Here is an 18,753-nt window from a genome sequence, read left to right as displayed (position 1 = left end):
AAGACAGGTGACACAATTATGTAAGTTTAAAAAAAAATCTGAGTATACTTTAAACAAATATTAGAAGCGGCTCTAGGGAATACAACATTCCTGGCTGATTCATCTTTTTCCCAAGAGGCCTGGAGAAAACAAAGCAACTGACCTTGAATGCTCCACACTGTCACACTGTCCATCTGACCAGATCTTGCATTAACTGCCCAGAGAAAACTGGTGTTACCACAGGAAAATGCAGCTATAGCTGGTGACGAGCTGTCAGCACCTTCTGCTGTGCGGTTTGGCCATACATGGGGGGTGTGTATTAAGTAACTGATTTAAATTTTGTGATGCACCTTTCCTCAGTTCTCTGTGCTGTGACAAGGTGAGGAACAAACACAGTCACAAAGCCTTCTCAGGGTGGTTCAGGACACAGGGAAAAGCACACACATCTGTAAAAACTTTATTTCAAAATCTTTTTATTCAACTGTTATTCAGCAATATACAATACAGTTTATAAACAAATGTCTTACCTTGTTTCCAATCTTCATTTAAAAATAAATATTATTGACAGTGAATATTAATTATGGTAAGATGTACCTTTTTAATTAAAATGTCTCCAAAAGAAATAATTTAATTAAAAAAGAAAAAGGAAATCCAAAAAACCTAAACACAATAATCTACTAAAAATATTTCCTTTCTTAGGAAGGGCTTTGACCCAACATCTTTACATATTGTCATAAAGATAACTGCTCAACAGTTCGTGCAAAATGAAGAGTCAGAGGAAGGGTTTAGAAAAGAAAAAAAAATATTACATTAAAATAGAGAAATCAAAAGTGCCATGCACAGAGCAGGGCTTTCCACCATAGAGTCTGGAAACTAGATGCATTATTCTATGTGGTTTACTTTCTGTGGCATCCCCAAAAATAAGGTTTTCCCCCCACGTAGAATTTATCATGCTTCTTTCAGTCTCTTTCTGTCCATCTTTAAAACTGTAGGTATTTTTTTTGTCAGGGGTTCGTTCTGTTTTTAAATAGGTTCCTTTCTGTTTGGCTGAGGAGTGGAGGAAGTAGTCCGTCAGTGGTTTACTAATAAATGTACAAGCTTATGCAGTATTAACAGGGACATATATAGGAACGGATCTGTAGCATAAATAGGTCCTGTACCTAGAAAAGAAAGAGACAAGGGAGAGAAAGAGATTTTTTTTCTTTATCTTTTCCAATATAGAGGATTAAATGCAGAAGAGAGATACGGGAAGATTTATTTTTATCACTTCAGAGCCAGGGGTCAGAAGCTTAATTTTAATAGTAAAACAGCATCCTCAAGCTATCCAGCTCAAATAGCTTTCTCTTCCCCCTCCCAAGTCTAACTCCACTTAGGTCATTTCATTATGCATTACTAATGGCATGCCTAAACTTGGCTTCAGCCAAGTTACCAGCAATTGAGATTTCTATAAATACACCTTAATCTGGTATATAGTTTCTTGAGAAATGACAGGTATCAACCACCCATTACTTTAAAGGGAAATGACAAATGCTGTGGCTGTTCTCCTTGATTAACAGGACATGAACCTATTTCATTTGGAATGGGAACAGCAAGACCTTGACATCTTCTTTACCTTTTATAGGAAAGAGCAGAATTTTAAATTAAAAAATGTGCACAGGAGCTATAGAAAAACAGAGGTCAGATGTGGAACACATCTGTTACAGTCATTGCGTCCAAACCTGGGGAGAGCAAGACTGCTCCTGCTCCTATGAGGTAAGCGTATGCAGCACAATATAGAGCTGGGGGGGAGTTATGTACGTGCCACCACAGGGATACTGGTGCCTGTGACCTTAGAGCTGCAGGTGGAGGATGCAGCTCTCCCGGGGTAGGGGCACACACTGATGCCTTTGCACACAGCAAGATGTGGCATCCACATCCTTATTGTAGCTAGCAGGGCTGCTCCTGCCTTGTGTCCACTTACTTACACTAAGATACTTGTTCAGTTATTTTGTTTTCTAGTTACCTGCTCTGAAAAGAGAGGAATTTACCATGTGCCACCATGGTGCAGCCCCTCTCTCCTGTGTGGTAGGGTCGAGGTTTGCTGGCCATGCTCTGCCGAGAACGCAGGACCCACCAGCATGGTGTGGGGCACTGGGGCTGCTCCATCTCTGACTCTGCTGCCAGACAAGGGATTGCGTTTCTCACTGCCCAGGCCCACACAAACAAGGCTTGGACTGGGCTGCAGCAGCAGCTGTTTGGGTCCCAAGTGCCAATGGGTGACACCTTTCTAAAGCCATGGCATGGACTAGCATATGCAGTTGGCCACCAACCTTGTCACATGACAACATGGCCTTGACTGACATCTCACGTGGCCATGGGACATTTCCACAGGGTTGAATGCAATTGCAGGAGCCGAGCGAGAGCTTTGGCTGGCAGCTGGAGTGCACAGAGGCACCTGGGGAGAGGCGTCATCAGTGCTGAACACCATACATATAGGAGTAATCGATGCTCAAAACACTGACAGTCACCCAAAAAAGTGACTGTCAGAGCCACTTTGCAAAGTGTGAAGGCTTTAAAAAAAAAAAAGAAGTTTTTGCATTCAGGATCTCTGGAAAAGGAATCAGGCCACATCTATTTAGGAAACTCACTTCAGGCACCCTAATGCGAATACTTTAGTCTTGGTCTCTAGGAGATGTGAGTCTCTGTCAGCTGTGGCATGATCAAAGGAAATACCTTGAACAGTTCCTGAGTAAACCACTGCTCTTGGGCTTGCTGTTAAGGCTGCCTCGTAATCTATATATACCTCACCAGCAAAGCTAGAGTATTATATCTAATATAAAAAATAGTTCATAGTAATGTGGTATGTGCAACTGAGGAACTCAAGAAATATCCCCATAGTGCTATCTCAGACACCTAGACTGTGCGGAGATTATTCAGTTATTAAGGTTTTAATTAAATCTGTGCATGCACAAACACGTGGCTAAGACTGCCTGTGTAGCAACAGTAAGGCATTCAGAGGATTTTTCTTTTTAAAGATGAAAATCATTACCAAACGCAACTCAGCTAACTAAAGGAGTAGCTTGTAAAATTCTTGCAAAAATACACTAGAAGTGTGTGCAGAAAGTGCACAACACCTGCTGGAGCTCCAGTTCCTGGCCAGCACATGGAACAGACAACCACCAGCCCCAAGCGCTTTTTTATGCTCAAACCTGAGGGTAGTGACAACTCCTTTTTCCCTGCCAGGGCTGAACTTGTTCTTGCAATGAACAGGACTGGAGTTTGAGGACATGCTGGCACTTACCAAGAAGAAACCTGCACTTTTTAAAGGTGGAATTCCTGTGGAAATGGTGAGGAACTCAGCCCAGAGAAATGAGCTCTTGTAGCTCAAGAGCAATTAGAGCCATCGGACTGAAGGGCTGCAAAGGACACCAGGTGAGGACTGTTTCTGGTTCGAACAGAAAGCAGTATGACTCACAACTCCATGCGGTTGATGTGTGTCTGCTTACCAAGATCATTCTTCTGCCCCTTTTACCTTTATGTACTAGTTTTAATCTCACTGCAGGACTGTGAATTAATGCAAAAGTCAATTTCTTTTTGTCTTTTTTTTTTTGTAAAAATTGCCATTGTTTTTAACTTAGATTCTCCGTCTTCTTAATTTGACAGCAGAACATAAGTTCAGAGTCTGTTAACAGAATCTCAAGAGTTAAATAAAATCTATTTTAAAAAAAATATTTAAAAGCAGTTATTCTTACTGAACCCCAAATACAAACGTCTTTTTTTTTTCATACTGATTCAGTGTTACTCTGCTCTGAGACTTCAGCCAGTAGAAGCAGATACACAGAGTATCAGACTTCTCCCTCTGAACACAAGTAGACCAAAAATATGATTTGCAGTAATTTCTCCCTGTTTAGTTAACCCAAGCCCTTGTCATTACGGGTAATGCTGTTTGTTTATAAACAAGCTGGACTTAGCGTCCTCAATTCTGCTTTTACTGCGGTACTGGAAGTCTTGACTTTTACTTAATAAATTGCTACATTTGTAAATTTAAACAGAATGTAGTCTTGACCACTAGGATCTGGACATGCGATTGATGCAGATTTGAGAACAGATTTTTCTAGCCAGAGACTTTAAATCAGGAGTAGACAGTTACTTACAAACTACAGACACTTACAAGGAAACATTTCATTTATATTTTGAGTATTCATTTGATGTTTTGTTATTGAAAGCTTATTTATCACTATGTCGAGTCACAATTTTTCTTTTAGATTATTTACATGCACGTGGCTTAAAGGGAAAGTCTACGACTGAGCAGAACAATAACAAATTGTTCTGTTCGTGTATGGTGCATTGTTCTCTGGCATCACTCATCCTTTTCGATTTACAACATCATAATGTTTTATTGTACTTTTCTATTTAATAATTTGTTTTGTGCCAGCATTCATCAAAGTTTGATTTGAAACAGTTAATCCAGTTGAAAACAAATATTAATTAACCGAGTGACTTGTGACACATGGAAAAAATGGGATGGTTCTTTTACAAGCTATATTTAACACAGCTTCCAGCAGTTTCCCATTTTTCTTCCTAAAAAGAATGTGAAAAGTCCCTTGATGTCTCTGAGATAGTGGCAAAATGCAGTGGCCCATATAATAAAAAGCTGAAAGACAGCAGTAGCCTATTTTCCTTGAAAGATGAGATAACACCTAGAATCTGCCTGCCTGTTCATGCTGGAGCGGGACCCCAGCTGGCAGGGTCACGAGATGTTTCCCAGTCCCAGCTTTACGCAGCGCCCCATCAGCCTCAGCCTCTTTCCTTCCAGAACGTTGTTCAATTAAAACTCTTAAACCTGGCATTTCATTAAGAGGTGAGGGATAAAACTGACCATATAGATTGTCTCGTTCCCTCAGTCCAGAAACTTTAGATTGCGCTTGAGACATATTCTTGGAGAAACCGCTTCTATAATCTTGTATCTATGGAAAACATAGGGGTTTATATGGGTTGTTGGTCTAGGATCATTACAGGCAATAACCTCCTAGATAAAACACACATTTGGAGCACTTCCACTGAATTGAAGAGAATTTACCAAACTTCAGATCTAAGAGCTTCTTCAAAGTTTTTAATTAAAAAGACACCATTACTAAAGTCACTATACACTCACTGAACCGAAGAGATAATAAGCTACACCACATTAGAATTACTCCACAGTCTGAGACATGAGCTTATAAGTTGCATATATTCATCTTCCACTCTTAAATACCTGCAGCACAATCCACACACTGCAGTTTTGCTATCAGGGTTTTTCCTAAAGCTTTGTAACTGCTGCCTTCAACTTCCCAGTCCCCACCAAGGGCTTATTCTTCAGGCTGGTGTATGGAAGTGTAGCCAGAGCCTCTGCGAACTTCAGCACATTCTCCCACCTAAACCCTAGAGCAACGTCTGTAAGGTGAGGTGCTCTTGTTAAAAGAGGTATGTGGCACTATGGAAATCTATGCAAAAACCACTAAAGTATGGGGTCCCCAATGCTCCTTTCAGCTGGCTGCAGATCATCATGCCTGGTGCAACTGGCAACAGCTCCTGAGCTGCCTTTTGGAGTTGCTAAGCTTGGCAATGGTGACTCCCCATGTAGTTATTAGCACCTGCACAGGATCTGCTCACCACTGAACCTGCCTACAAGGCACAAGGCCAAAATTAGTTTTCTACTCACTACGCATTTTTATTTATGATTCACTGAATTTTGGAACAGCTTTCCATAACTCATCTCAAGAAAAATGCCTCAGAGAAGTCAGCACATGTATTTATTTCTACACAACCATGCAGTTATCAGCTCGTGATCCTGCTTTCTCTTCCTTTGTCCAGGCCATCAAGGTTTTTAAGGTCAAGCGTAAATCTCTTGCAGCTGGGTGAAACTATCAGAATTACCCTCCACACCCTTCTTCTTGAAAATGCTGATGTTCCTGATCCACACTGTGACCTCAAACTCTCCAGGAAACTGGAACCAGTTTTATTGGCCAGATTTTTGTAAAACTGTGTTATCATTTTAGGTCTTCTCAGTTACACCTGAGGTTCACCGTTTGTCTGCCTTCTCTCTTGAGGTACCCACTGCTATGTTCAGGCCTATATTTAGAAGTGAATTGCCAAAATAATACCCTGTAAGGAGGGCAAGTGAAAGCCACTCCTATCCTAATTTTAGAAACTCAACATGTTTTAGTGTTTCAACTAAACAAACAATCCCTTCCAAACATGCATTGGTACACAGATCAGTCAAGTGCTCAGTTACCCTCTGTGGAGGCTCTTCCCTTTTTCTCCTAAATCATGAGGACATTATTAGACATAAACTACGGGATTAGATGGACAACTGATCTGATCCTGTTCGACAGTTGCTGCAGCTCTGCAGGGCAAAACATTTTTGTATTTAAACACAGCTACTAACAAACAGAAAGAGGGGTAGTTAAACTAGTGAATTTGATTAATGTAGGGAGGTCCATAGAAAGCAAGAAATACTTCTCCCTTTATAAAAAATATTTCTATTTTTACGGGAAAAATATGCAGTTGCATTGTCAAGAGGCTGGTAAAAACTCATCTCCCACTAAAGTTACAAGAAGTAGGGACACACAATATGGGGAACATTGGTACATTTTCCCTCAATATACCTGCTTGCCTTCTGTGGTAGGTAAACACAGAGGGAGCAGTCGCAGCCTCACGGAGAGCCTTACGGAGAGCCTCACTGCGAGACATCACATCTGGCTGGGAAAACCGCTGTACGGAGAGAAGGTTGTGCCCCAACAGTGCCCAGCAGAGCAGCAGCTGAGCCGAGTCACACAGAGCTGGGCCCTTGAGGGGCTGCTCTTGGGATCTGTCCTCACCTGGAGACCGCCAAACCAGCCTCCCCGCCACTCCAAACATCCGCTCTTGGAAAAACTTCCAGAAAACACCAACACTAATTTATAACAACCTCCAAAAGGAAACACTGCTATAGGCAGGGTCAATGAAGCTCAGTTACTGAGCTTCAAAGAGAGTCTGGGCCATGGTCTCAAATTTTTCATTATAAGCAGGACTAAAAAGCCATGTTGCAAAAAGCTGGCAAGCCCAATATGGTCACACAATTCCTTAAGTCAACACTTTAGGGAAAGACTTGCAATAAAAGTCACACTGGATGGAACCACAGATTTCATATTCTGTAATTGATACAAGTTGTAAATATTTGCTACCCAGAAGTAAATAAGACACTGCGGGTCTCACTTGACCGTCTTTTAGACTTGATCAGGATTAGGAGTAAGCTGCCAATCCAGTTGTAATTATCACTCCAATCAGAGTTACTAAAGTTAAGCTAATCCGAGTCCAGATTATTTGAGGATTTTTTTGAAAAATAACCCTACCCTGTCCATACTTAAGGACAGAGCTAAGTGCATTAGCAGAATACGTGATGACACAAGGAAAATGGCTGTATTGAGAGCAAGTGCCTGAAAAAAAGCAGCGCCTGTGATTTCATAAAGAAAGGATCACCTTTTTGCTATAAACAAACAACGGCATTTTGGGAGCAACCCACAACTCTCCAAACCTTTGCAGTGATTGATATGATGTACTAGATATTAGCTAACTAAAGACCTTTGATGCCCTAGATCTAAGGGAGGTCAGACTTCACAGAATAAGCCAGAAAGGGGCTATTTGGAAAAACCATGGACAGGGGTTGTTCCTCAGTGCCCTCTTGACCTGTGAAATCTCCAGCTTCCCAGAGTGAGGGGGATTCAGATCAGAACACCGATTTTAAAATTTATAAAGTAGTAAAGTAGTTCTAATTATACCAGTTTGCTGAATTTTACACATGACCAATACCATGACAGGCCCAGAAGACGATGTCCATTAGAGGACTGACCCGCTGCGCTCTGCCTCCTTCCGCAGGGAGCAGCCGCACACACCGCGAGGGTGCTGAGCGTCCCCCCGCGGCCGCGCCAGCGCCAGGTGAGACCAGATATTCCGGCCACCACTTGCACCCCGTGCAGGCTTTGTTAGCGCAGCTCCTGCTCCAGCCGCGGCTCAATGATCCACGCGCTGCGATCGCACTGCCTCTCCACAGAGCACAGTTGCTGCTCTGCCAAACTGCTCCTCTTTCCAGCTAATAAAATTGCCTCCCAACTGATAACAGCCTTGCAATATAAAATACACGGTTGTTAACTGCTGTTGTGACAAATAACACCATTCTCCTGACAACCCTATTTTTTCCAATACAAACCTACTTGAACTGTTTATTATTGACATATGGGACTGCTCTGCCATTATCTAATTAAAAAAACCCCACATAGTAAACAGCAACAGTGAATCTGTCAGCATCCTCACTGCCTTTGCAAAGCCACATCAAAACCCAGCCCGAACCTCTGTTATTACCAGCACAGACCTGTCAGGCTCTGTCATGCACAGAACAAACACCTTCTTCACATAACAACCGTAAGATTCATTTCCCAGCAGATCCTACTTCATGTTTGCTTTCCACCTTGAGACCAGCGCCATCACTGTCCTCCTCAAAACTAGTACCAGCACAAGATTGTCTTGACATTTCTTTCTGCTGACTGCTAAGTACATCACGTCAAGGGTTAGGGAACTGTCTCATCCACAGCATACTTCAGTGTTACTTCATACATCAGTAAAGCTGCATCAATGTAGCAGAGGTGGGAAATACGTAACAATTACCTGCCTCTTGTAAAATACACAGGCTAAGTCAGCCAGTACTGCAAACTAAGGCTCCGTTTTGCAAAGTATCTATTTAATTGGTACATAAAGAACTAGCAGTGTGTGTATATTCCTGCCCAAAATGCTGGTTGTTCATGCACAAAAAGACATGGGTGTGCTCAGCCTTTCCTCCTGCAAATTTCTAATTTTCCCTCACTAATCAATCAATCATATAGAAATCTAGACCAGTGCTAGGTACAGCTTCCACATTCATTAGGAAGACCTGGCACACTCCTTTCATTGTGTTCAGCAATATTTTTTAAAACATTTTTTCATCTGTAACTTAAAGATAGTAAAGAAGTTCAGATAATATTCAGATTTCTTCAAGGACACTGCATAGGATTTAGCAGAATAGGTCACTACAGTTTTGTCTGTCCTCTGGGGAACAAGCAGGAACCACTGAAAGGAGGTTACTCAAATAAATTGCATTTCCACAGTACAAAAACGCCCTGGCACAGCTTGTTTCTGCCCTAGGTAATGAGGTGACACAGTACTGCAGTTCGTGCTTTTGTCCACTTCGAGAATTAGTCCATATTACACACACACAAAAGAAGATATTTGACCTCACTTGTCCCCAGACCCGTCTAATTTGCCTAGATATTAAAGTGCTAGTGATGTGTTTTTAATGTGACTTCTTTTTGCATGTTTATTATTCACTGACATTTAGGAGGTCAGCCTGATAATTCAGTTATGGTCTCTGTCTTGCTACTTTGTTTAATGTAAAGGAAAATGTGATGAGGCCCAGGTCACATTTAACTACAAATAACAACAGAATCTGAGCTCATACCTGGTCTCATAAAAAGCACAGGGGGAGTGAAATGGACCCAGACCAGACCAAGTGGGAAAGGCAGGGAGCCTAAGCTGAACAGCAACACAGAGAGACTTTCCTTTCTTGCTGTTTTGTGTAATGTTCATCTATCAAAGGCAAACAAGCTCCACAGGCTGTTTCTCGAAGTAGCATGCAGGGTAATTCAAATTCTGACACTGCCAGGAGAGCCCTAGACTCAAACCCTTACCCAAAGTTAATCCAAACTCAACCTCAGCCACTCCAAACAGGGCCCATCCAACCAGCGACAGCTCGTTACACTCCAGAAAACAGCGTGTTCATTTACTTTCCTGTCTCTAAGCTGCAAAAAAATACCTTTTGCCTCTGAGTGCACCACGGGGATCTGACACTGCCACGCGGTCTCCTGCCTCGAGGTAGGTTCTCACAGCTTGACTCTGTAGATGTGCTGGTCTTACGAGCATCACTGGGAGCTGCACATGCCCAGGGACTGCAGAACTTGGCCCTGGTGCTTTATCATCTCAGGCCATGTAGCCCACAAGCAGATCTCCTGCCTCAGACATTAAAGCTTTGTGGGGGGGAGACGGGGATTGGCGTGAAGTGAAGACTTATTTTCTTCCTTGCTGTGAACACTTCATCTCTGCATAACACATGAGTCTCTCTGCGTCCTTCCTAGAGCACTCTAAGCATAATGAAGCACAGTTTCTTGTTTCACACTCCCATCTTTGTTTATTTTATTTAAAGCTTTCACTTCAGAGCTGTGAGGCTAGAGATCAAACAAATAAAAGAGGTTTTGGAAGCTGCAATGTCTGATCTACATTCTGCTCAGAAGTTAAACTAAAAATTGCCCCCAAGCTAATACACAGGCACTCACTTTGGAGACCGTTTGATAGGAGATAACACAACCGATTTCCCTCCCAGAAGGTCAGTATGAAGATCCTTGGTTATTACTTCACCTATCATATAACAAAGTTAGTCTCACGACTAAGGCACTGGATTTAAGATTAAGAGATCCGAAATTAAGTTTTCACATTTAATTCAACAGCTGCCACAGACTCAACAAAGGCGGTCATCGCTCTCCCTGCCATTCGTCCATCTCATCCATCTGGACTACGAACTTTCTGGGATGCAGACACCACGTGTCTTGCTCAGGGATGCTCCTGTATCCCCCCTGCTTACTCAGCACAAACTAGGAACACTTCCAAACACATTAACAACATATGCCCTCCTTCACTTGTTCACCCTGATTTTTTCCTACAGCAAAAGATTCTACTTGCACACAAGTGTTTAAACGGAAAGACAAATATTATTTTCATTTAGAACAATATGGACAGCAACTCATCTGATAGCGCTAAAGCTGGCAGCCTCAGTAACATGTCCTCACTTTCCTACCTTACCAGCAGACAAGTAGTAATCTCTTGTGAGACCACAGCACCAAGTTTTTATGTGGTAATATAACCATTACAGACACAATTGTTTGAGTAGCTAATATTTCTGGCATATTGGGCAATTTTTCTGTTACACTGGATCTATTCCCTTATATACTATGACGTTGATCACAAATTCCTACCAAACACAATTTCAGGTAACACGTCCAAAACTATGGATTTTCTATTTATACCTGGTTGAGATACCAGCTAAGACTCTGTGCTCTTTAAAGAATCTCAGTAACAGGCACATTTATTCTAATAAGTTCATTTTTCAGTTCAAATTGAAGATGTAGGGAATCCTATTTTTCCATGGTGCATGACTGGGACTCCAACTGTAGTCAACAAGAGCCCTGCAGGCACATCTGAAAGCAGCATTTGATCTGTAATCACATTTATTGGAATACAAGCACATAGAGGCCCTGTCTTAATACAGTGAACATATTGGGAAGATTTCTATTGCAAGGAAAATAGGATTAGAACCCAATTCATGCAGGACACTGTGGCTGGTGCCATGCCATCAGCTTGTAGGCAGAGCCCTCCAGTGCATTAAATGAGGGTGTTTCTTAATCACTGATGGCAAGTCCATTGTTTGAGGACATTTCTGCTTTTATACAGAGGAAATATCCCCGTGTACAATGAAAAGACTTACAAATGCTAAAGACTTTTGAGAGTAAATGTATTAGATGAGTCAATTATTACACACAGATTTGGTGCAAGTACTTATCTGTGTGTGTTACAGAGCTCGAAATAGGATAATAAAGTATATGTATTATGCTACTATGCATATATATATTTCATACAGCAACACAGGGTTGGGTCTTGCACTGCTATACTTCCTATGTGAGCAAAGATTTGGTTTGATTTGATGGCCCTACTGTGTGGAAAATCAGCCATGACACTGCCTTGAGGGGGCGGACTTGAAACAAGATGTCTCGTTTACAGAGGGGAAAAAACGAGAAGTAGTATTTCCTATAAAGACACTGCATTATTTACAGAGAAAAATAATTACTGTGCCTAAAATAGCTCTGAAGAACACCACTTTAACATACAAATAGGGCACTCTGAAGCTCAAGGATGCCATTTTCTTTTAAAACATTTTGAAGAAAGTTTAGTGCTTATCCAACCCAAGTGACAGCACTGGAGACCCGAGTCTCTGATTTCCTGACAAAAGCAGGTGATATCCCTGCATGTCTTCATCACTCTGTCTTCCACATTAGTACTTCATCCATATATCTTTATTCTGGGTAGGGAGCAACACTTCACATCTAGGGGAGATAAATCCATTTTTTTCCTCTTCACCAGGCTTCTCTCTTTCTGCTTCAAACTAAGGGCCTGGCCCAGACAGCCTTTCTGAAACACACCAGTGATGGGGACTGGGATGGCAACCATCTGCTTCACAAAGCAACCAAAGAGACATCGCGTGGTAACGAGTCTCAGACAGTTCTGCTCCAGAAGGCACCTGAATCAGGAACTTTGAGGGCCAAGTGATTCATCTGCTCATCTCCTGAGCCATGCTGTGGCTGATGTTCTACTGATAATAATTACAGGCAGTTCCAAACTGCCACAGGTATGGAAATTGCAATAAACCAAGTAGAAGCCTGTTATTCAGGGGGTCTTGATTAAGGCAGAGTAAAATTATGTTATTTTTACAGAGGAACAGACCAAAATACAAAATTAGTTGCCTCCCTTGTATGGAGACAACAGCAGTTGCTGGGTTATACCTGACTAAGTCAGTGCTATGACCAGCACAGAGTCCTGTGCTCTCTCACTGCCTTCAGCTTTCTCGCAGGATGGAAACTGCCACGGCGTGGCACTGTTCACAGACACCGCGTGCACACGAGAAATGTCACAGCAGGAAATGTTGGTTCAGCGTGTTTTGTAACCCCTTTAGTATCAGCCTTCATTTGGAGAATCCCACAAAATATTTTTCTGCATTCCACTACCTTTTTCACTGATTTAAATCATTCCATTATCTCCACTGCTGGCCACAACTCTTATATTTTATGTTCAGAATCTAATCCAACCTGGAAACGATGCAGCAGTGCCACATTCCCAAACCATAGGCTTGTAAAAAATCAGAACAGACAGCAGTTTAGATGATCTGGGCAGGGGGTCTTGCCCTAACAGACATCTGTGACATGCTCTCTCGGCGGCACAAAGTCACATCCATCTGTTGAGATGGAACTGAGCCCATTTGCACTTCCATCATCCTGGTTTTGGTTCACAGGCACAACATAAGCTCTGGGTTCAGTAGGCAGGATGCACGGTGCTGCAAAGCCCAAACCGAACTTGTGTTGTCAGCACGGAAAACACAGCAAGAATTGTCACCATGGGTGAATGGAAAGAGGAAACACTAAAACAGCCAGCAGCTCTGGGCTCCTAGGAGGAAAGCAGACCTTTCCAATAGGAAAACAACCAATTCTGAGCATTACAGCATTCAGTTTAATTTCTGTGGTCAGTGAACTCAGCAAAAGCAAACTGAACCTTTTTACATGCCCACAGGCTCCTGTAATTAGACTTCAGGAATTATCACTTTGTCTTCTACTAAACACCAGTGAACAGCCAGCTTAGTTTTAGGAATGATAATCAGTAAACCCTAGTTTTCACACATATTTCTTCCATGAGAAAGAAACTAAATTATTCAGAAAACAGCAAAAGCTGAGTAGCCAGAGAAAACGCAGCAGCTGTAAAGCATTAGTGGGTCACAGTGACCCACATACAACTGATTTCCATTACCGTGGGCCAGACCTGCAACTGTTTGCCCTGAGAGTGTGAAGAGGTAGCAGGGCAATGTGTGAACATTCCTGTGTGAGGATTATGAAGCTGCGTCAGAAGAGACCCAGCAGAGAGGAGAGCTCAGGGCTTTCCCTGCACAGTCAGTGGCATTAAATTGTTTCCCTTCTTCCACAGATAACTTGACAGGGACATTTGTTCAACATTAACCAAGTGACAGTGGCTGAGAAGGGAGCTAAAGCCCCGCCAGAGCAGCACCACACGCCTTGAAATACCTTTGCGCTGTAGATTTAAGACTCTGTGTTCTTAGTCCTACAACAGCCTTCTCTGACTAGCTGTAATATGGTAATGTGGCATTAATAACTTAATACAGTATTAACTGATAGACAATCAGTATTAACACAGTGTTTACATTTGCAAGCCATTATAGAATGTAGTATCTCCAATTCTTATCCTACCAGTAATTCCAACGTGGAGCTCATTACACAGCAATTGACATTTTCCTTCCTAACCTGCACCCTGCTCCACATGGGCCCCACGCCTGCCCCGTAACCACTCGCCAATTGTAATTCTCTGCAGAACAGCCACGGCATTTTACTCACTTGAAGCTGCAGCTACCCCATCCGAAAAGCTGCCAGGGGACTCTGAAAGTGGGGCCTCCCACAGCATCTACCCGGAGGCAGCAGGTCCCAGCCGCGCTCACACCCATCTCCCCAGCCCCACACCTCCGTGCTGAGTTCGGGAAGGGCAGGGAGCCCTGGCTTTTAGGATAATTTAAGTACATTTGCTATAGATTCCGGTGTAATTATTTAGTTTTAGCTTTAACTTTAGCATCGCAGCAACACGCCTGTCGATGACAGAGGGGCCCGAAACCGAAGGGCGGGACTCAGGGCGGCACGGCCGGAGGGAATAACGGGGAAAAGGGGCTCCTGGCCCTACCTGACCCGTGCTGCTGGCGGAGGATGGCGGCTTGCCCGGGCGGCGGCGAGGCCGAGGAGGCAGCGGCGGCCGTCGAGGTGGTGGCGGTGGCGCTGGCAACGGAGTCGCCCCCGTCGGCCGGGGGCGGTGGCGGCGGCGGGCGCTTGCCGGGGCCGGGCGGCGGAGTGGGCCGGGCGGCAGGGCCGTGGCGGCGCGGGGCCACCCCGCTCTGGATGTGCGACACCGCCTCGGCCGCCTGCACGTCGGGCGGCGCGAAGCGGGAGAGGACGCGCAGCAGCGCCTGGGCCTTGTGCTCCTGCGTCTCGTCGTCGCTGTAGTCCGCCACGCGGCACTCGTAGACGCCCTCGTCCTGCCGCCGCACGCCCGAGAGCCGCAGCCGGTGCGAGATGTCGTTGCCCTGGACGCGGACAGTCTGCAAGACAGCGCACCGCGGGGCGCCGCCTCAGCAGCGGCCCCGGCTCCCCCCGACCCGCCCCGGGGACCCGGCCGCGCCGCCGTCCCCTTCCCCTTCCCTTCGCCAGCAGCGACCCCGCTCTCCTCAGTGCAGCCCCGGCAGAACTCGCTCCCACCCCGGGTACGCGGCTTTTGCTGTCCGGAGCACCGAACCCGGGCTAATACCCCGCAAAAGCGAATGCACCCGACATTAAAACCCAGCACTTCTCTGTTAAAGCCCCACTACGGGGTCCCAAGGGACCATCCACAATCAGGCCCTGCTCCCCATCATCCCCACGCCACTGCGGCCCCCTCCCCACTAGCGCTCTGCCACTCCCCCCTGCGTGCCCACCCCAAGCCTGGGGGTCCCCTCTCCCCCTGCCCGGTCCCGCACGAACCTCCCCGGCCCGTGGGGAAAGCCCAGCCCAAGGCGGTGCCCGGCAGCCCCGCACGGCTCAGCACCGCGGAGAGGGACCGGCCCTCCAGCGGCCGCCTCGCCGGGGCAGAGGCAACCCCGGGCCCGCAGCCACGGGGAAGGGGCGCGTTTCCTGCAGGACAACGAGAGAAGGGGGTCCCCAGGGCGACTAAGGTTTGCAGATGGCAGGGAAAAAAGTAAACTTCTCTCCCGATCTGGCCCACAGTCCTTTCCAAACGTGGCTAAGGGCTGGAAGGCAAGCATCACCTCCTCTTGATTTGAGAGGAATGAGACGTGACTGCTACATCAGCAACAGATGGTAACGTTTTGACCAAGCCAAGACACACCGAGGAGGGGAAACGTGCCATACTCCTGCTGTGCTGCAGGAGCGGGGCTGCCAGCGACACCAGCTGCATTCGGGTCAGGAAAGGAGGGGGCATGCGGTAAGTCCCAGGTGTATGGGAGGAGGGGTGTGCACCACCCAGCTCGAGCTGCACTTACACTGATTTTAGTTGCATCCTTATTTGATACCTAAAAGAACAGAGAAAAGGGGGATTAGACTCAACTCTGCCAGCACATCAAGAAGACGCTCATCTTCCCACCCCAGTGCAAGGACAGGACATGGACAGATACAAGTTTCCCTGTTTGCCTTTCATGCAGCCCATGTGTGCTTGAGGGGGGAGTTCCCCAGTGCTTGGCTGGGGGCACTGTTTTGGTAAAGCTCCTGTGGTGTCCAGAGTAGCACTGCCTTTACCACAGGTGCAAACAGCAGCCAAAGAAATGCTTGCTGCATGCTGTGCTGCTCTGTCACTGACAGTCACTGGGGAAGATGCTTTACCAGTAGTATTAGCTCAGCAGTGAAGTGCTTGAGCAGGCTGGATCCACACTACTCAGGGCTGAGCTTTGGTCCTGAAACATCCTGGGAGCAGGTGCTGCTCAGCAGGTTTCATCCTTGGTTATTTTTTTGTCTCTAGCCAACTACTGTAAACCTAAGTGATGCCTCACATCTCACTGATGCACCTCCCAGGGAGACGGTCATCATTCTCCAGGCATGCCCTGTCATCATTTATTGTAAAAGCAACTCACAGTTTTATATAAGGTTAAAGAAGACATTTAAATCCAAGCGATTTATTTCCCTGTCTGACAACTGACTTACACTTTTCCCAGCTAGGCGGCAGTGCATTAGCTCAGTGTCTATATGCTTTGCATCTCTATTTGAGCTCTGCAGGAAAACAAGCGTGCCACAGAGAGGGAAGCTGGCACAGGCACGGAGGCTGCCACGGGGCACCCTGCTGGCGGAGGGGCCGTGGGGCTGGGGAGGATGACATGCCCTGAGAAGTCAGGCAATTCGGCCTGGAAATCCTGCTTTACCTCACTCCTTGTACAGCCCTGTTTGGCACCAGCAAGGTGTCTTGTGCTGGGAGGAGAATGCAGAATGAACTGGCTTATGTTGGGGAAATGCAGCTGAAAAATTTAGACTAGAGCCTACTCTCATGCCAGGCGGCTTCCTAGGGGGAAGGGAAAGGACACGCAAGATTTAACTCTGCTTCATGCATTTTAATTACTACATCCGACTGTGTGAAAATGCCTTGCTGAGCTCCAGATATGGACACAGACATGTACATGCACCCCCAAGAAACTGTGCATTTGCATATGCAGATTGATGTATACTTAACATACCAACAGAGAGAGGCGTACCCCTTGTGCCTTTCTCTGCTCTATCAGTGAGCAGAGGCTCTCCCATCTTTTACGATTCCTAGCCCAGCTCACAGAAGCACTGCTTTTTGCTTGTCCCCACTTCATGCTAAAGCTATTTTTGACTGCCTCTCTTCAATCCTTGTTGCTGATTTTGCAGTGGGACATTTATAATTTTCTATGTACAGTCCTTAAAGCAGTGATGTTTTTTCCTGTCTGCCATGGTGCATGCCCTGTCTTCCTCTGTCCCCGGGGGGAGCCTGGGGACACCAGTGCTTCCATCCACTCACTGGCACTGGGTAGTGCAAGCGCTCTCCTCTCTGGGACTGCTGAGTTTATTTTGATCACCCTCTGAGCATACTGCACCAGATGAATAGATATATCTCCACAGTACTGTATTACCTTGCTCTTGCTGCCGGGGACACTGATGGCAAATTCGTGGGCAAGTTCTCTGGCTGGTTCTTTAAGGTACCACCACTGGATTTCCAAGGAGTAAGAGGTGGATCCGCTGGCTCGGAAAGCACAAGGCATCTCAATATCATCGCCCTCCCTAACAGTCACATCTTTGGGAACTTCAGTAAAGGTAGCTGGGAGGGGAAGACAGAGTTACAAGGGCTGGTTAACGGAAGAGATTAAAAGATAAGATCAGTGCTTTTCAGTGTAACGTGAGCTGCTTCAGCTCAAGGGCTAAGCGCTGACCGAGACACGGGTTTCCCGCAGCCCGGTGACAGCAGGGTAAGCGGAGCATCGAGGACGTCGCACCCGGGGCCGGGCCGAGCCGAGCCGGTCCCCGCCACCCTGCAGCCGCGGATCCAGTGGAAAGGGAAAGTTTGAAGAGGACCTTAAAACCCCTCGGGGCCTTCCATTTCTCGGCTGGATACCGGGGCACCAGTGTCCCCCTGCCCCTGATCCGGCCTGGGGACTGTCCCGGGCTGCGCTCCCCTCCGCGCTGGTAGCTGCGAGGCACCGAGCCCGCGCTGCCGGCAGCTGCGGCCGCAACAGAGCCACCTTGTTCTGCAAAAGCCCTCCCCGAGCAGCGCTCCCTGCCCCCAGCCAGCAACACTTCCACAGGAAAAAGCGGCGGGGAGGACGGGACTTGGAGCGGTTGCCGGCAGGAGCCAAGCAGCCGGAGCTCGGCTGCGGGCAGGGCGGCGATCCCCGCCGGCCCCGGAGCCCCGCTGCCTCCCACCACCGAGCAGCGTCCGGAGCGGCGGCTCCCCCCGAGAACAGGCATAAGTTTTCTACTCACCGGTGACTATGAACAGCAGAGGTGCGTTGAACATCAGGTAACAGAGGGTGCAGAAGAGCCCCCGATTTTCCATCTCATCTATGTGGGCTGCGGGCGGTGGCCGGGCTCGGGGCGCAGCCGGGCGCGCCTCAATCCATCGCACACGGCGGGGCCGGGTCAGGGCTCCTTCCCAAAAAGCCAAAGCCACACGACTAACCTTGGTTTGTGAGGAAGCAAATATAAAATCCACAGCCGGCTGCTCAAACTCGCTCGCAGGTGAAAGCGACGTTCCTGGGAATGAAGCAATAAATCTCGTCCCGGTTCTTTGCTCCGGCACTCGGTGCTCCGCCGCCAGCGGGCTTCAACTGCCCTGCGCTGAATGGGGGCTCCTGCTGTCCGCAAGCGAGAAAGCGACTCT

At 46.4% G+C, this 18,753-nt stretch overlaps 1 protein-coding gene and 1 long non-coding RNA gene across 13 annotated transcripts in view; one reads left to right on the top strand and one right to left on the bottom strand.

Annotated features, from left to right (window-relative positions):
- The window catches only part of LOC136107530 (uncharacterized), a 45,824-nt gene extending 36,519 nt beyond the window's left edge, over positions 1-9,305 (top strand). For 11 of the 12 annotated variants that reach the window (XR_011741228.1, XR_011741231.1, XR_011741227.1 and 8 more), the window contains 2 exons: positions 1,601-1,731; positions 3,202-4,200. This is a non-coding gene — a long non-coding RNA (uncharacterized lncRNA). Of the gene's footprint in view, positions 1-1,600; positions 1,732-3,201; positions 4,201-6,625 lie in introns of those variants that run through there. The other variant, XR_010652291.2, reaches the window with a different exon arrangement.
- VSTM2B (V-set and transmembrane domain containing 2B) lies at positions 489-18,696 on the bottom strand. Its single transcript, XM_065848630.2, has 5 exons — positions 18,357-18,696; positions 17,510-17,694; positions 15,914-15,943; positions 14,566-14,977; positions 489-1,139 (listed from the first exon to the last, which is right to left on the bottom strand). The coding sequence occupies exons 1-5, from the start codon at positions 18,427-18,429 to the stop codon at positions 1,051-1,053; spliced, it is 789 nt and encodes a 262-aa protein (XP_065704702.1). The 5' UTR covers positions 18,430-18,696; the 3' UTR covers positions 489-1,050.
- Positions 18,697-18,753: the final 57 nt, after the last annotated feature.

This window comes from Patagioenas fasciata, chromosome 13, assembly GCF_037038585.1.
Source record: "Patagioenas fasciata isolate bPatFas1 chromosome 13, bPatFas1.hap1, whole genome shotgun sequence".
Lineage (NCBI taxonomy): Eukaryota > Metazoa > Chordata > Aves > Columbiformes > Columbidae > Patagioenas > Patagioenas fasciata.
This window is presented reverse-complemented; position numbering and strand designations above follow the sequence as displayed.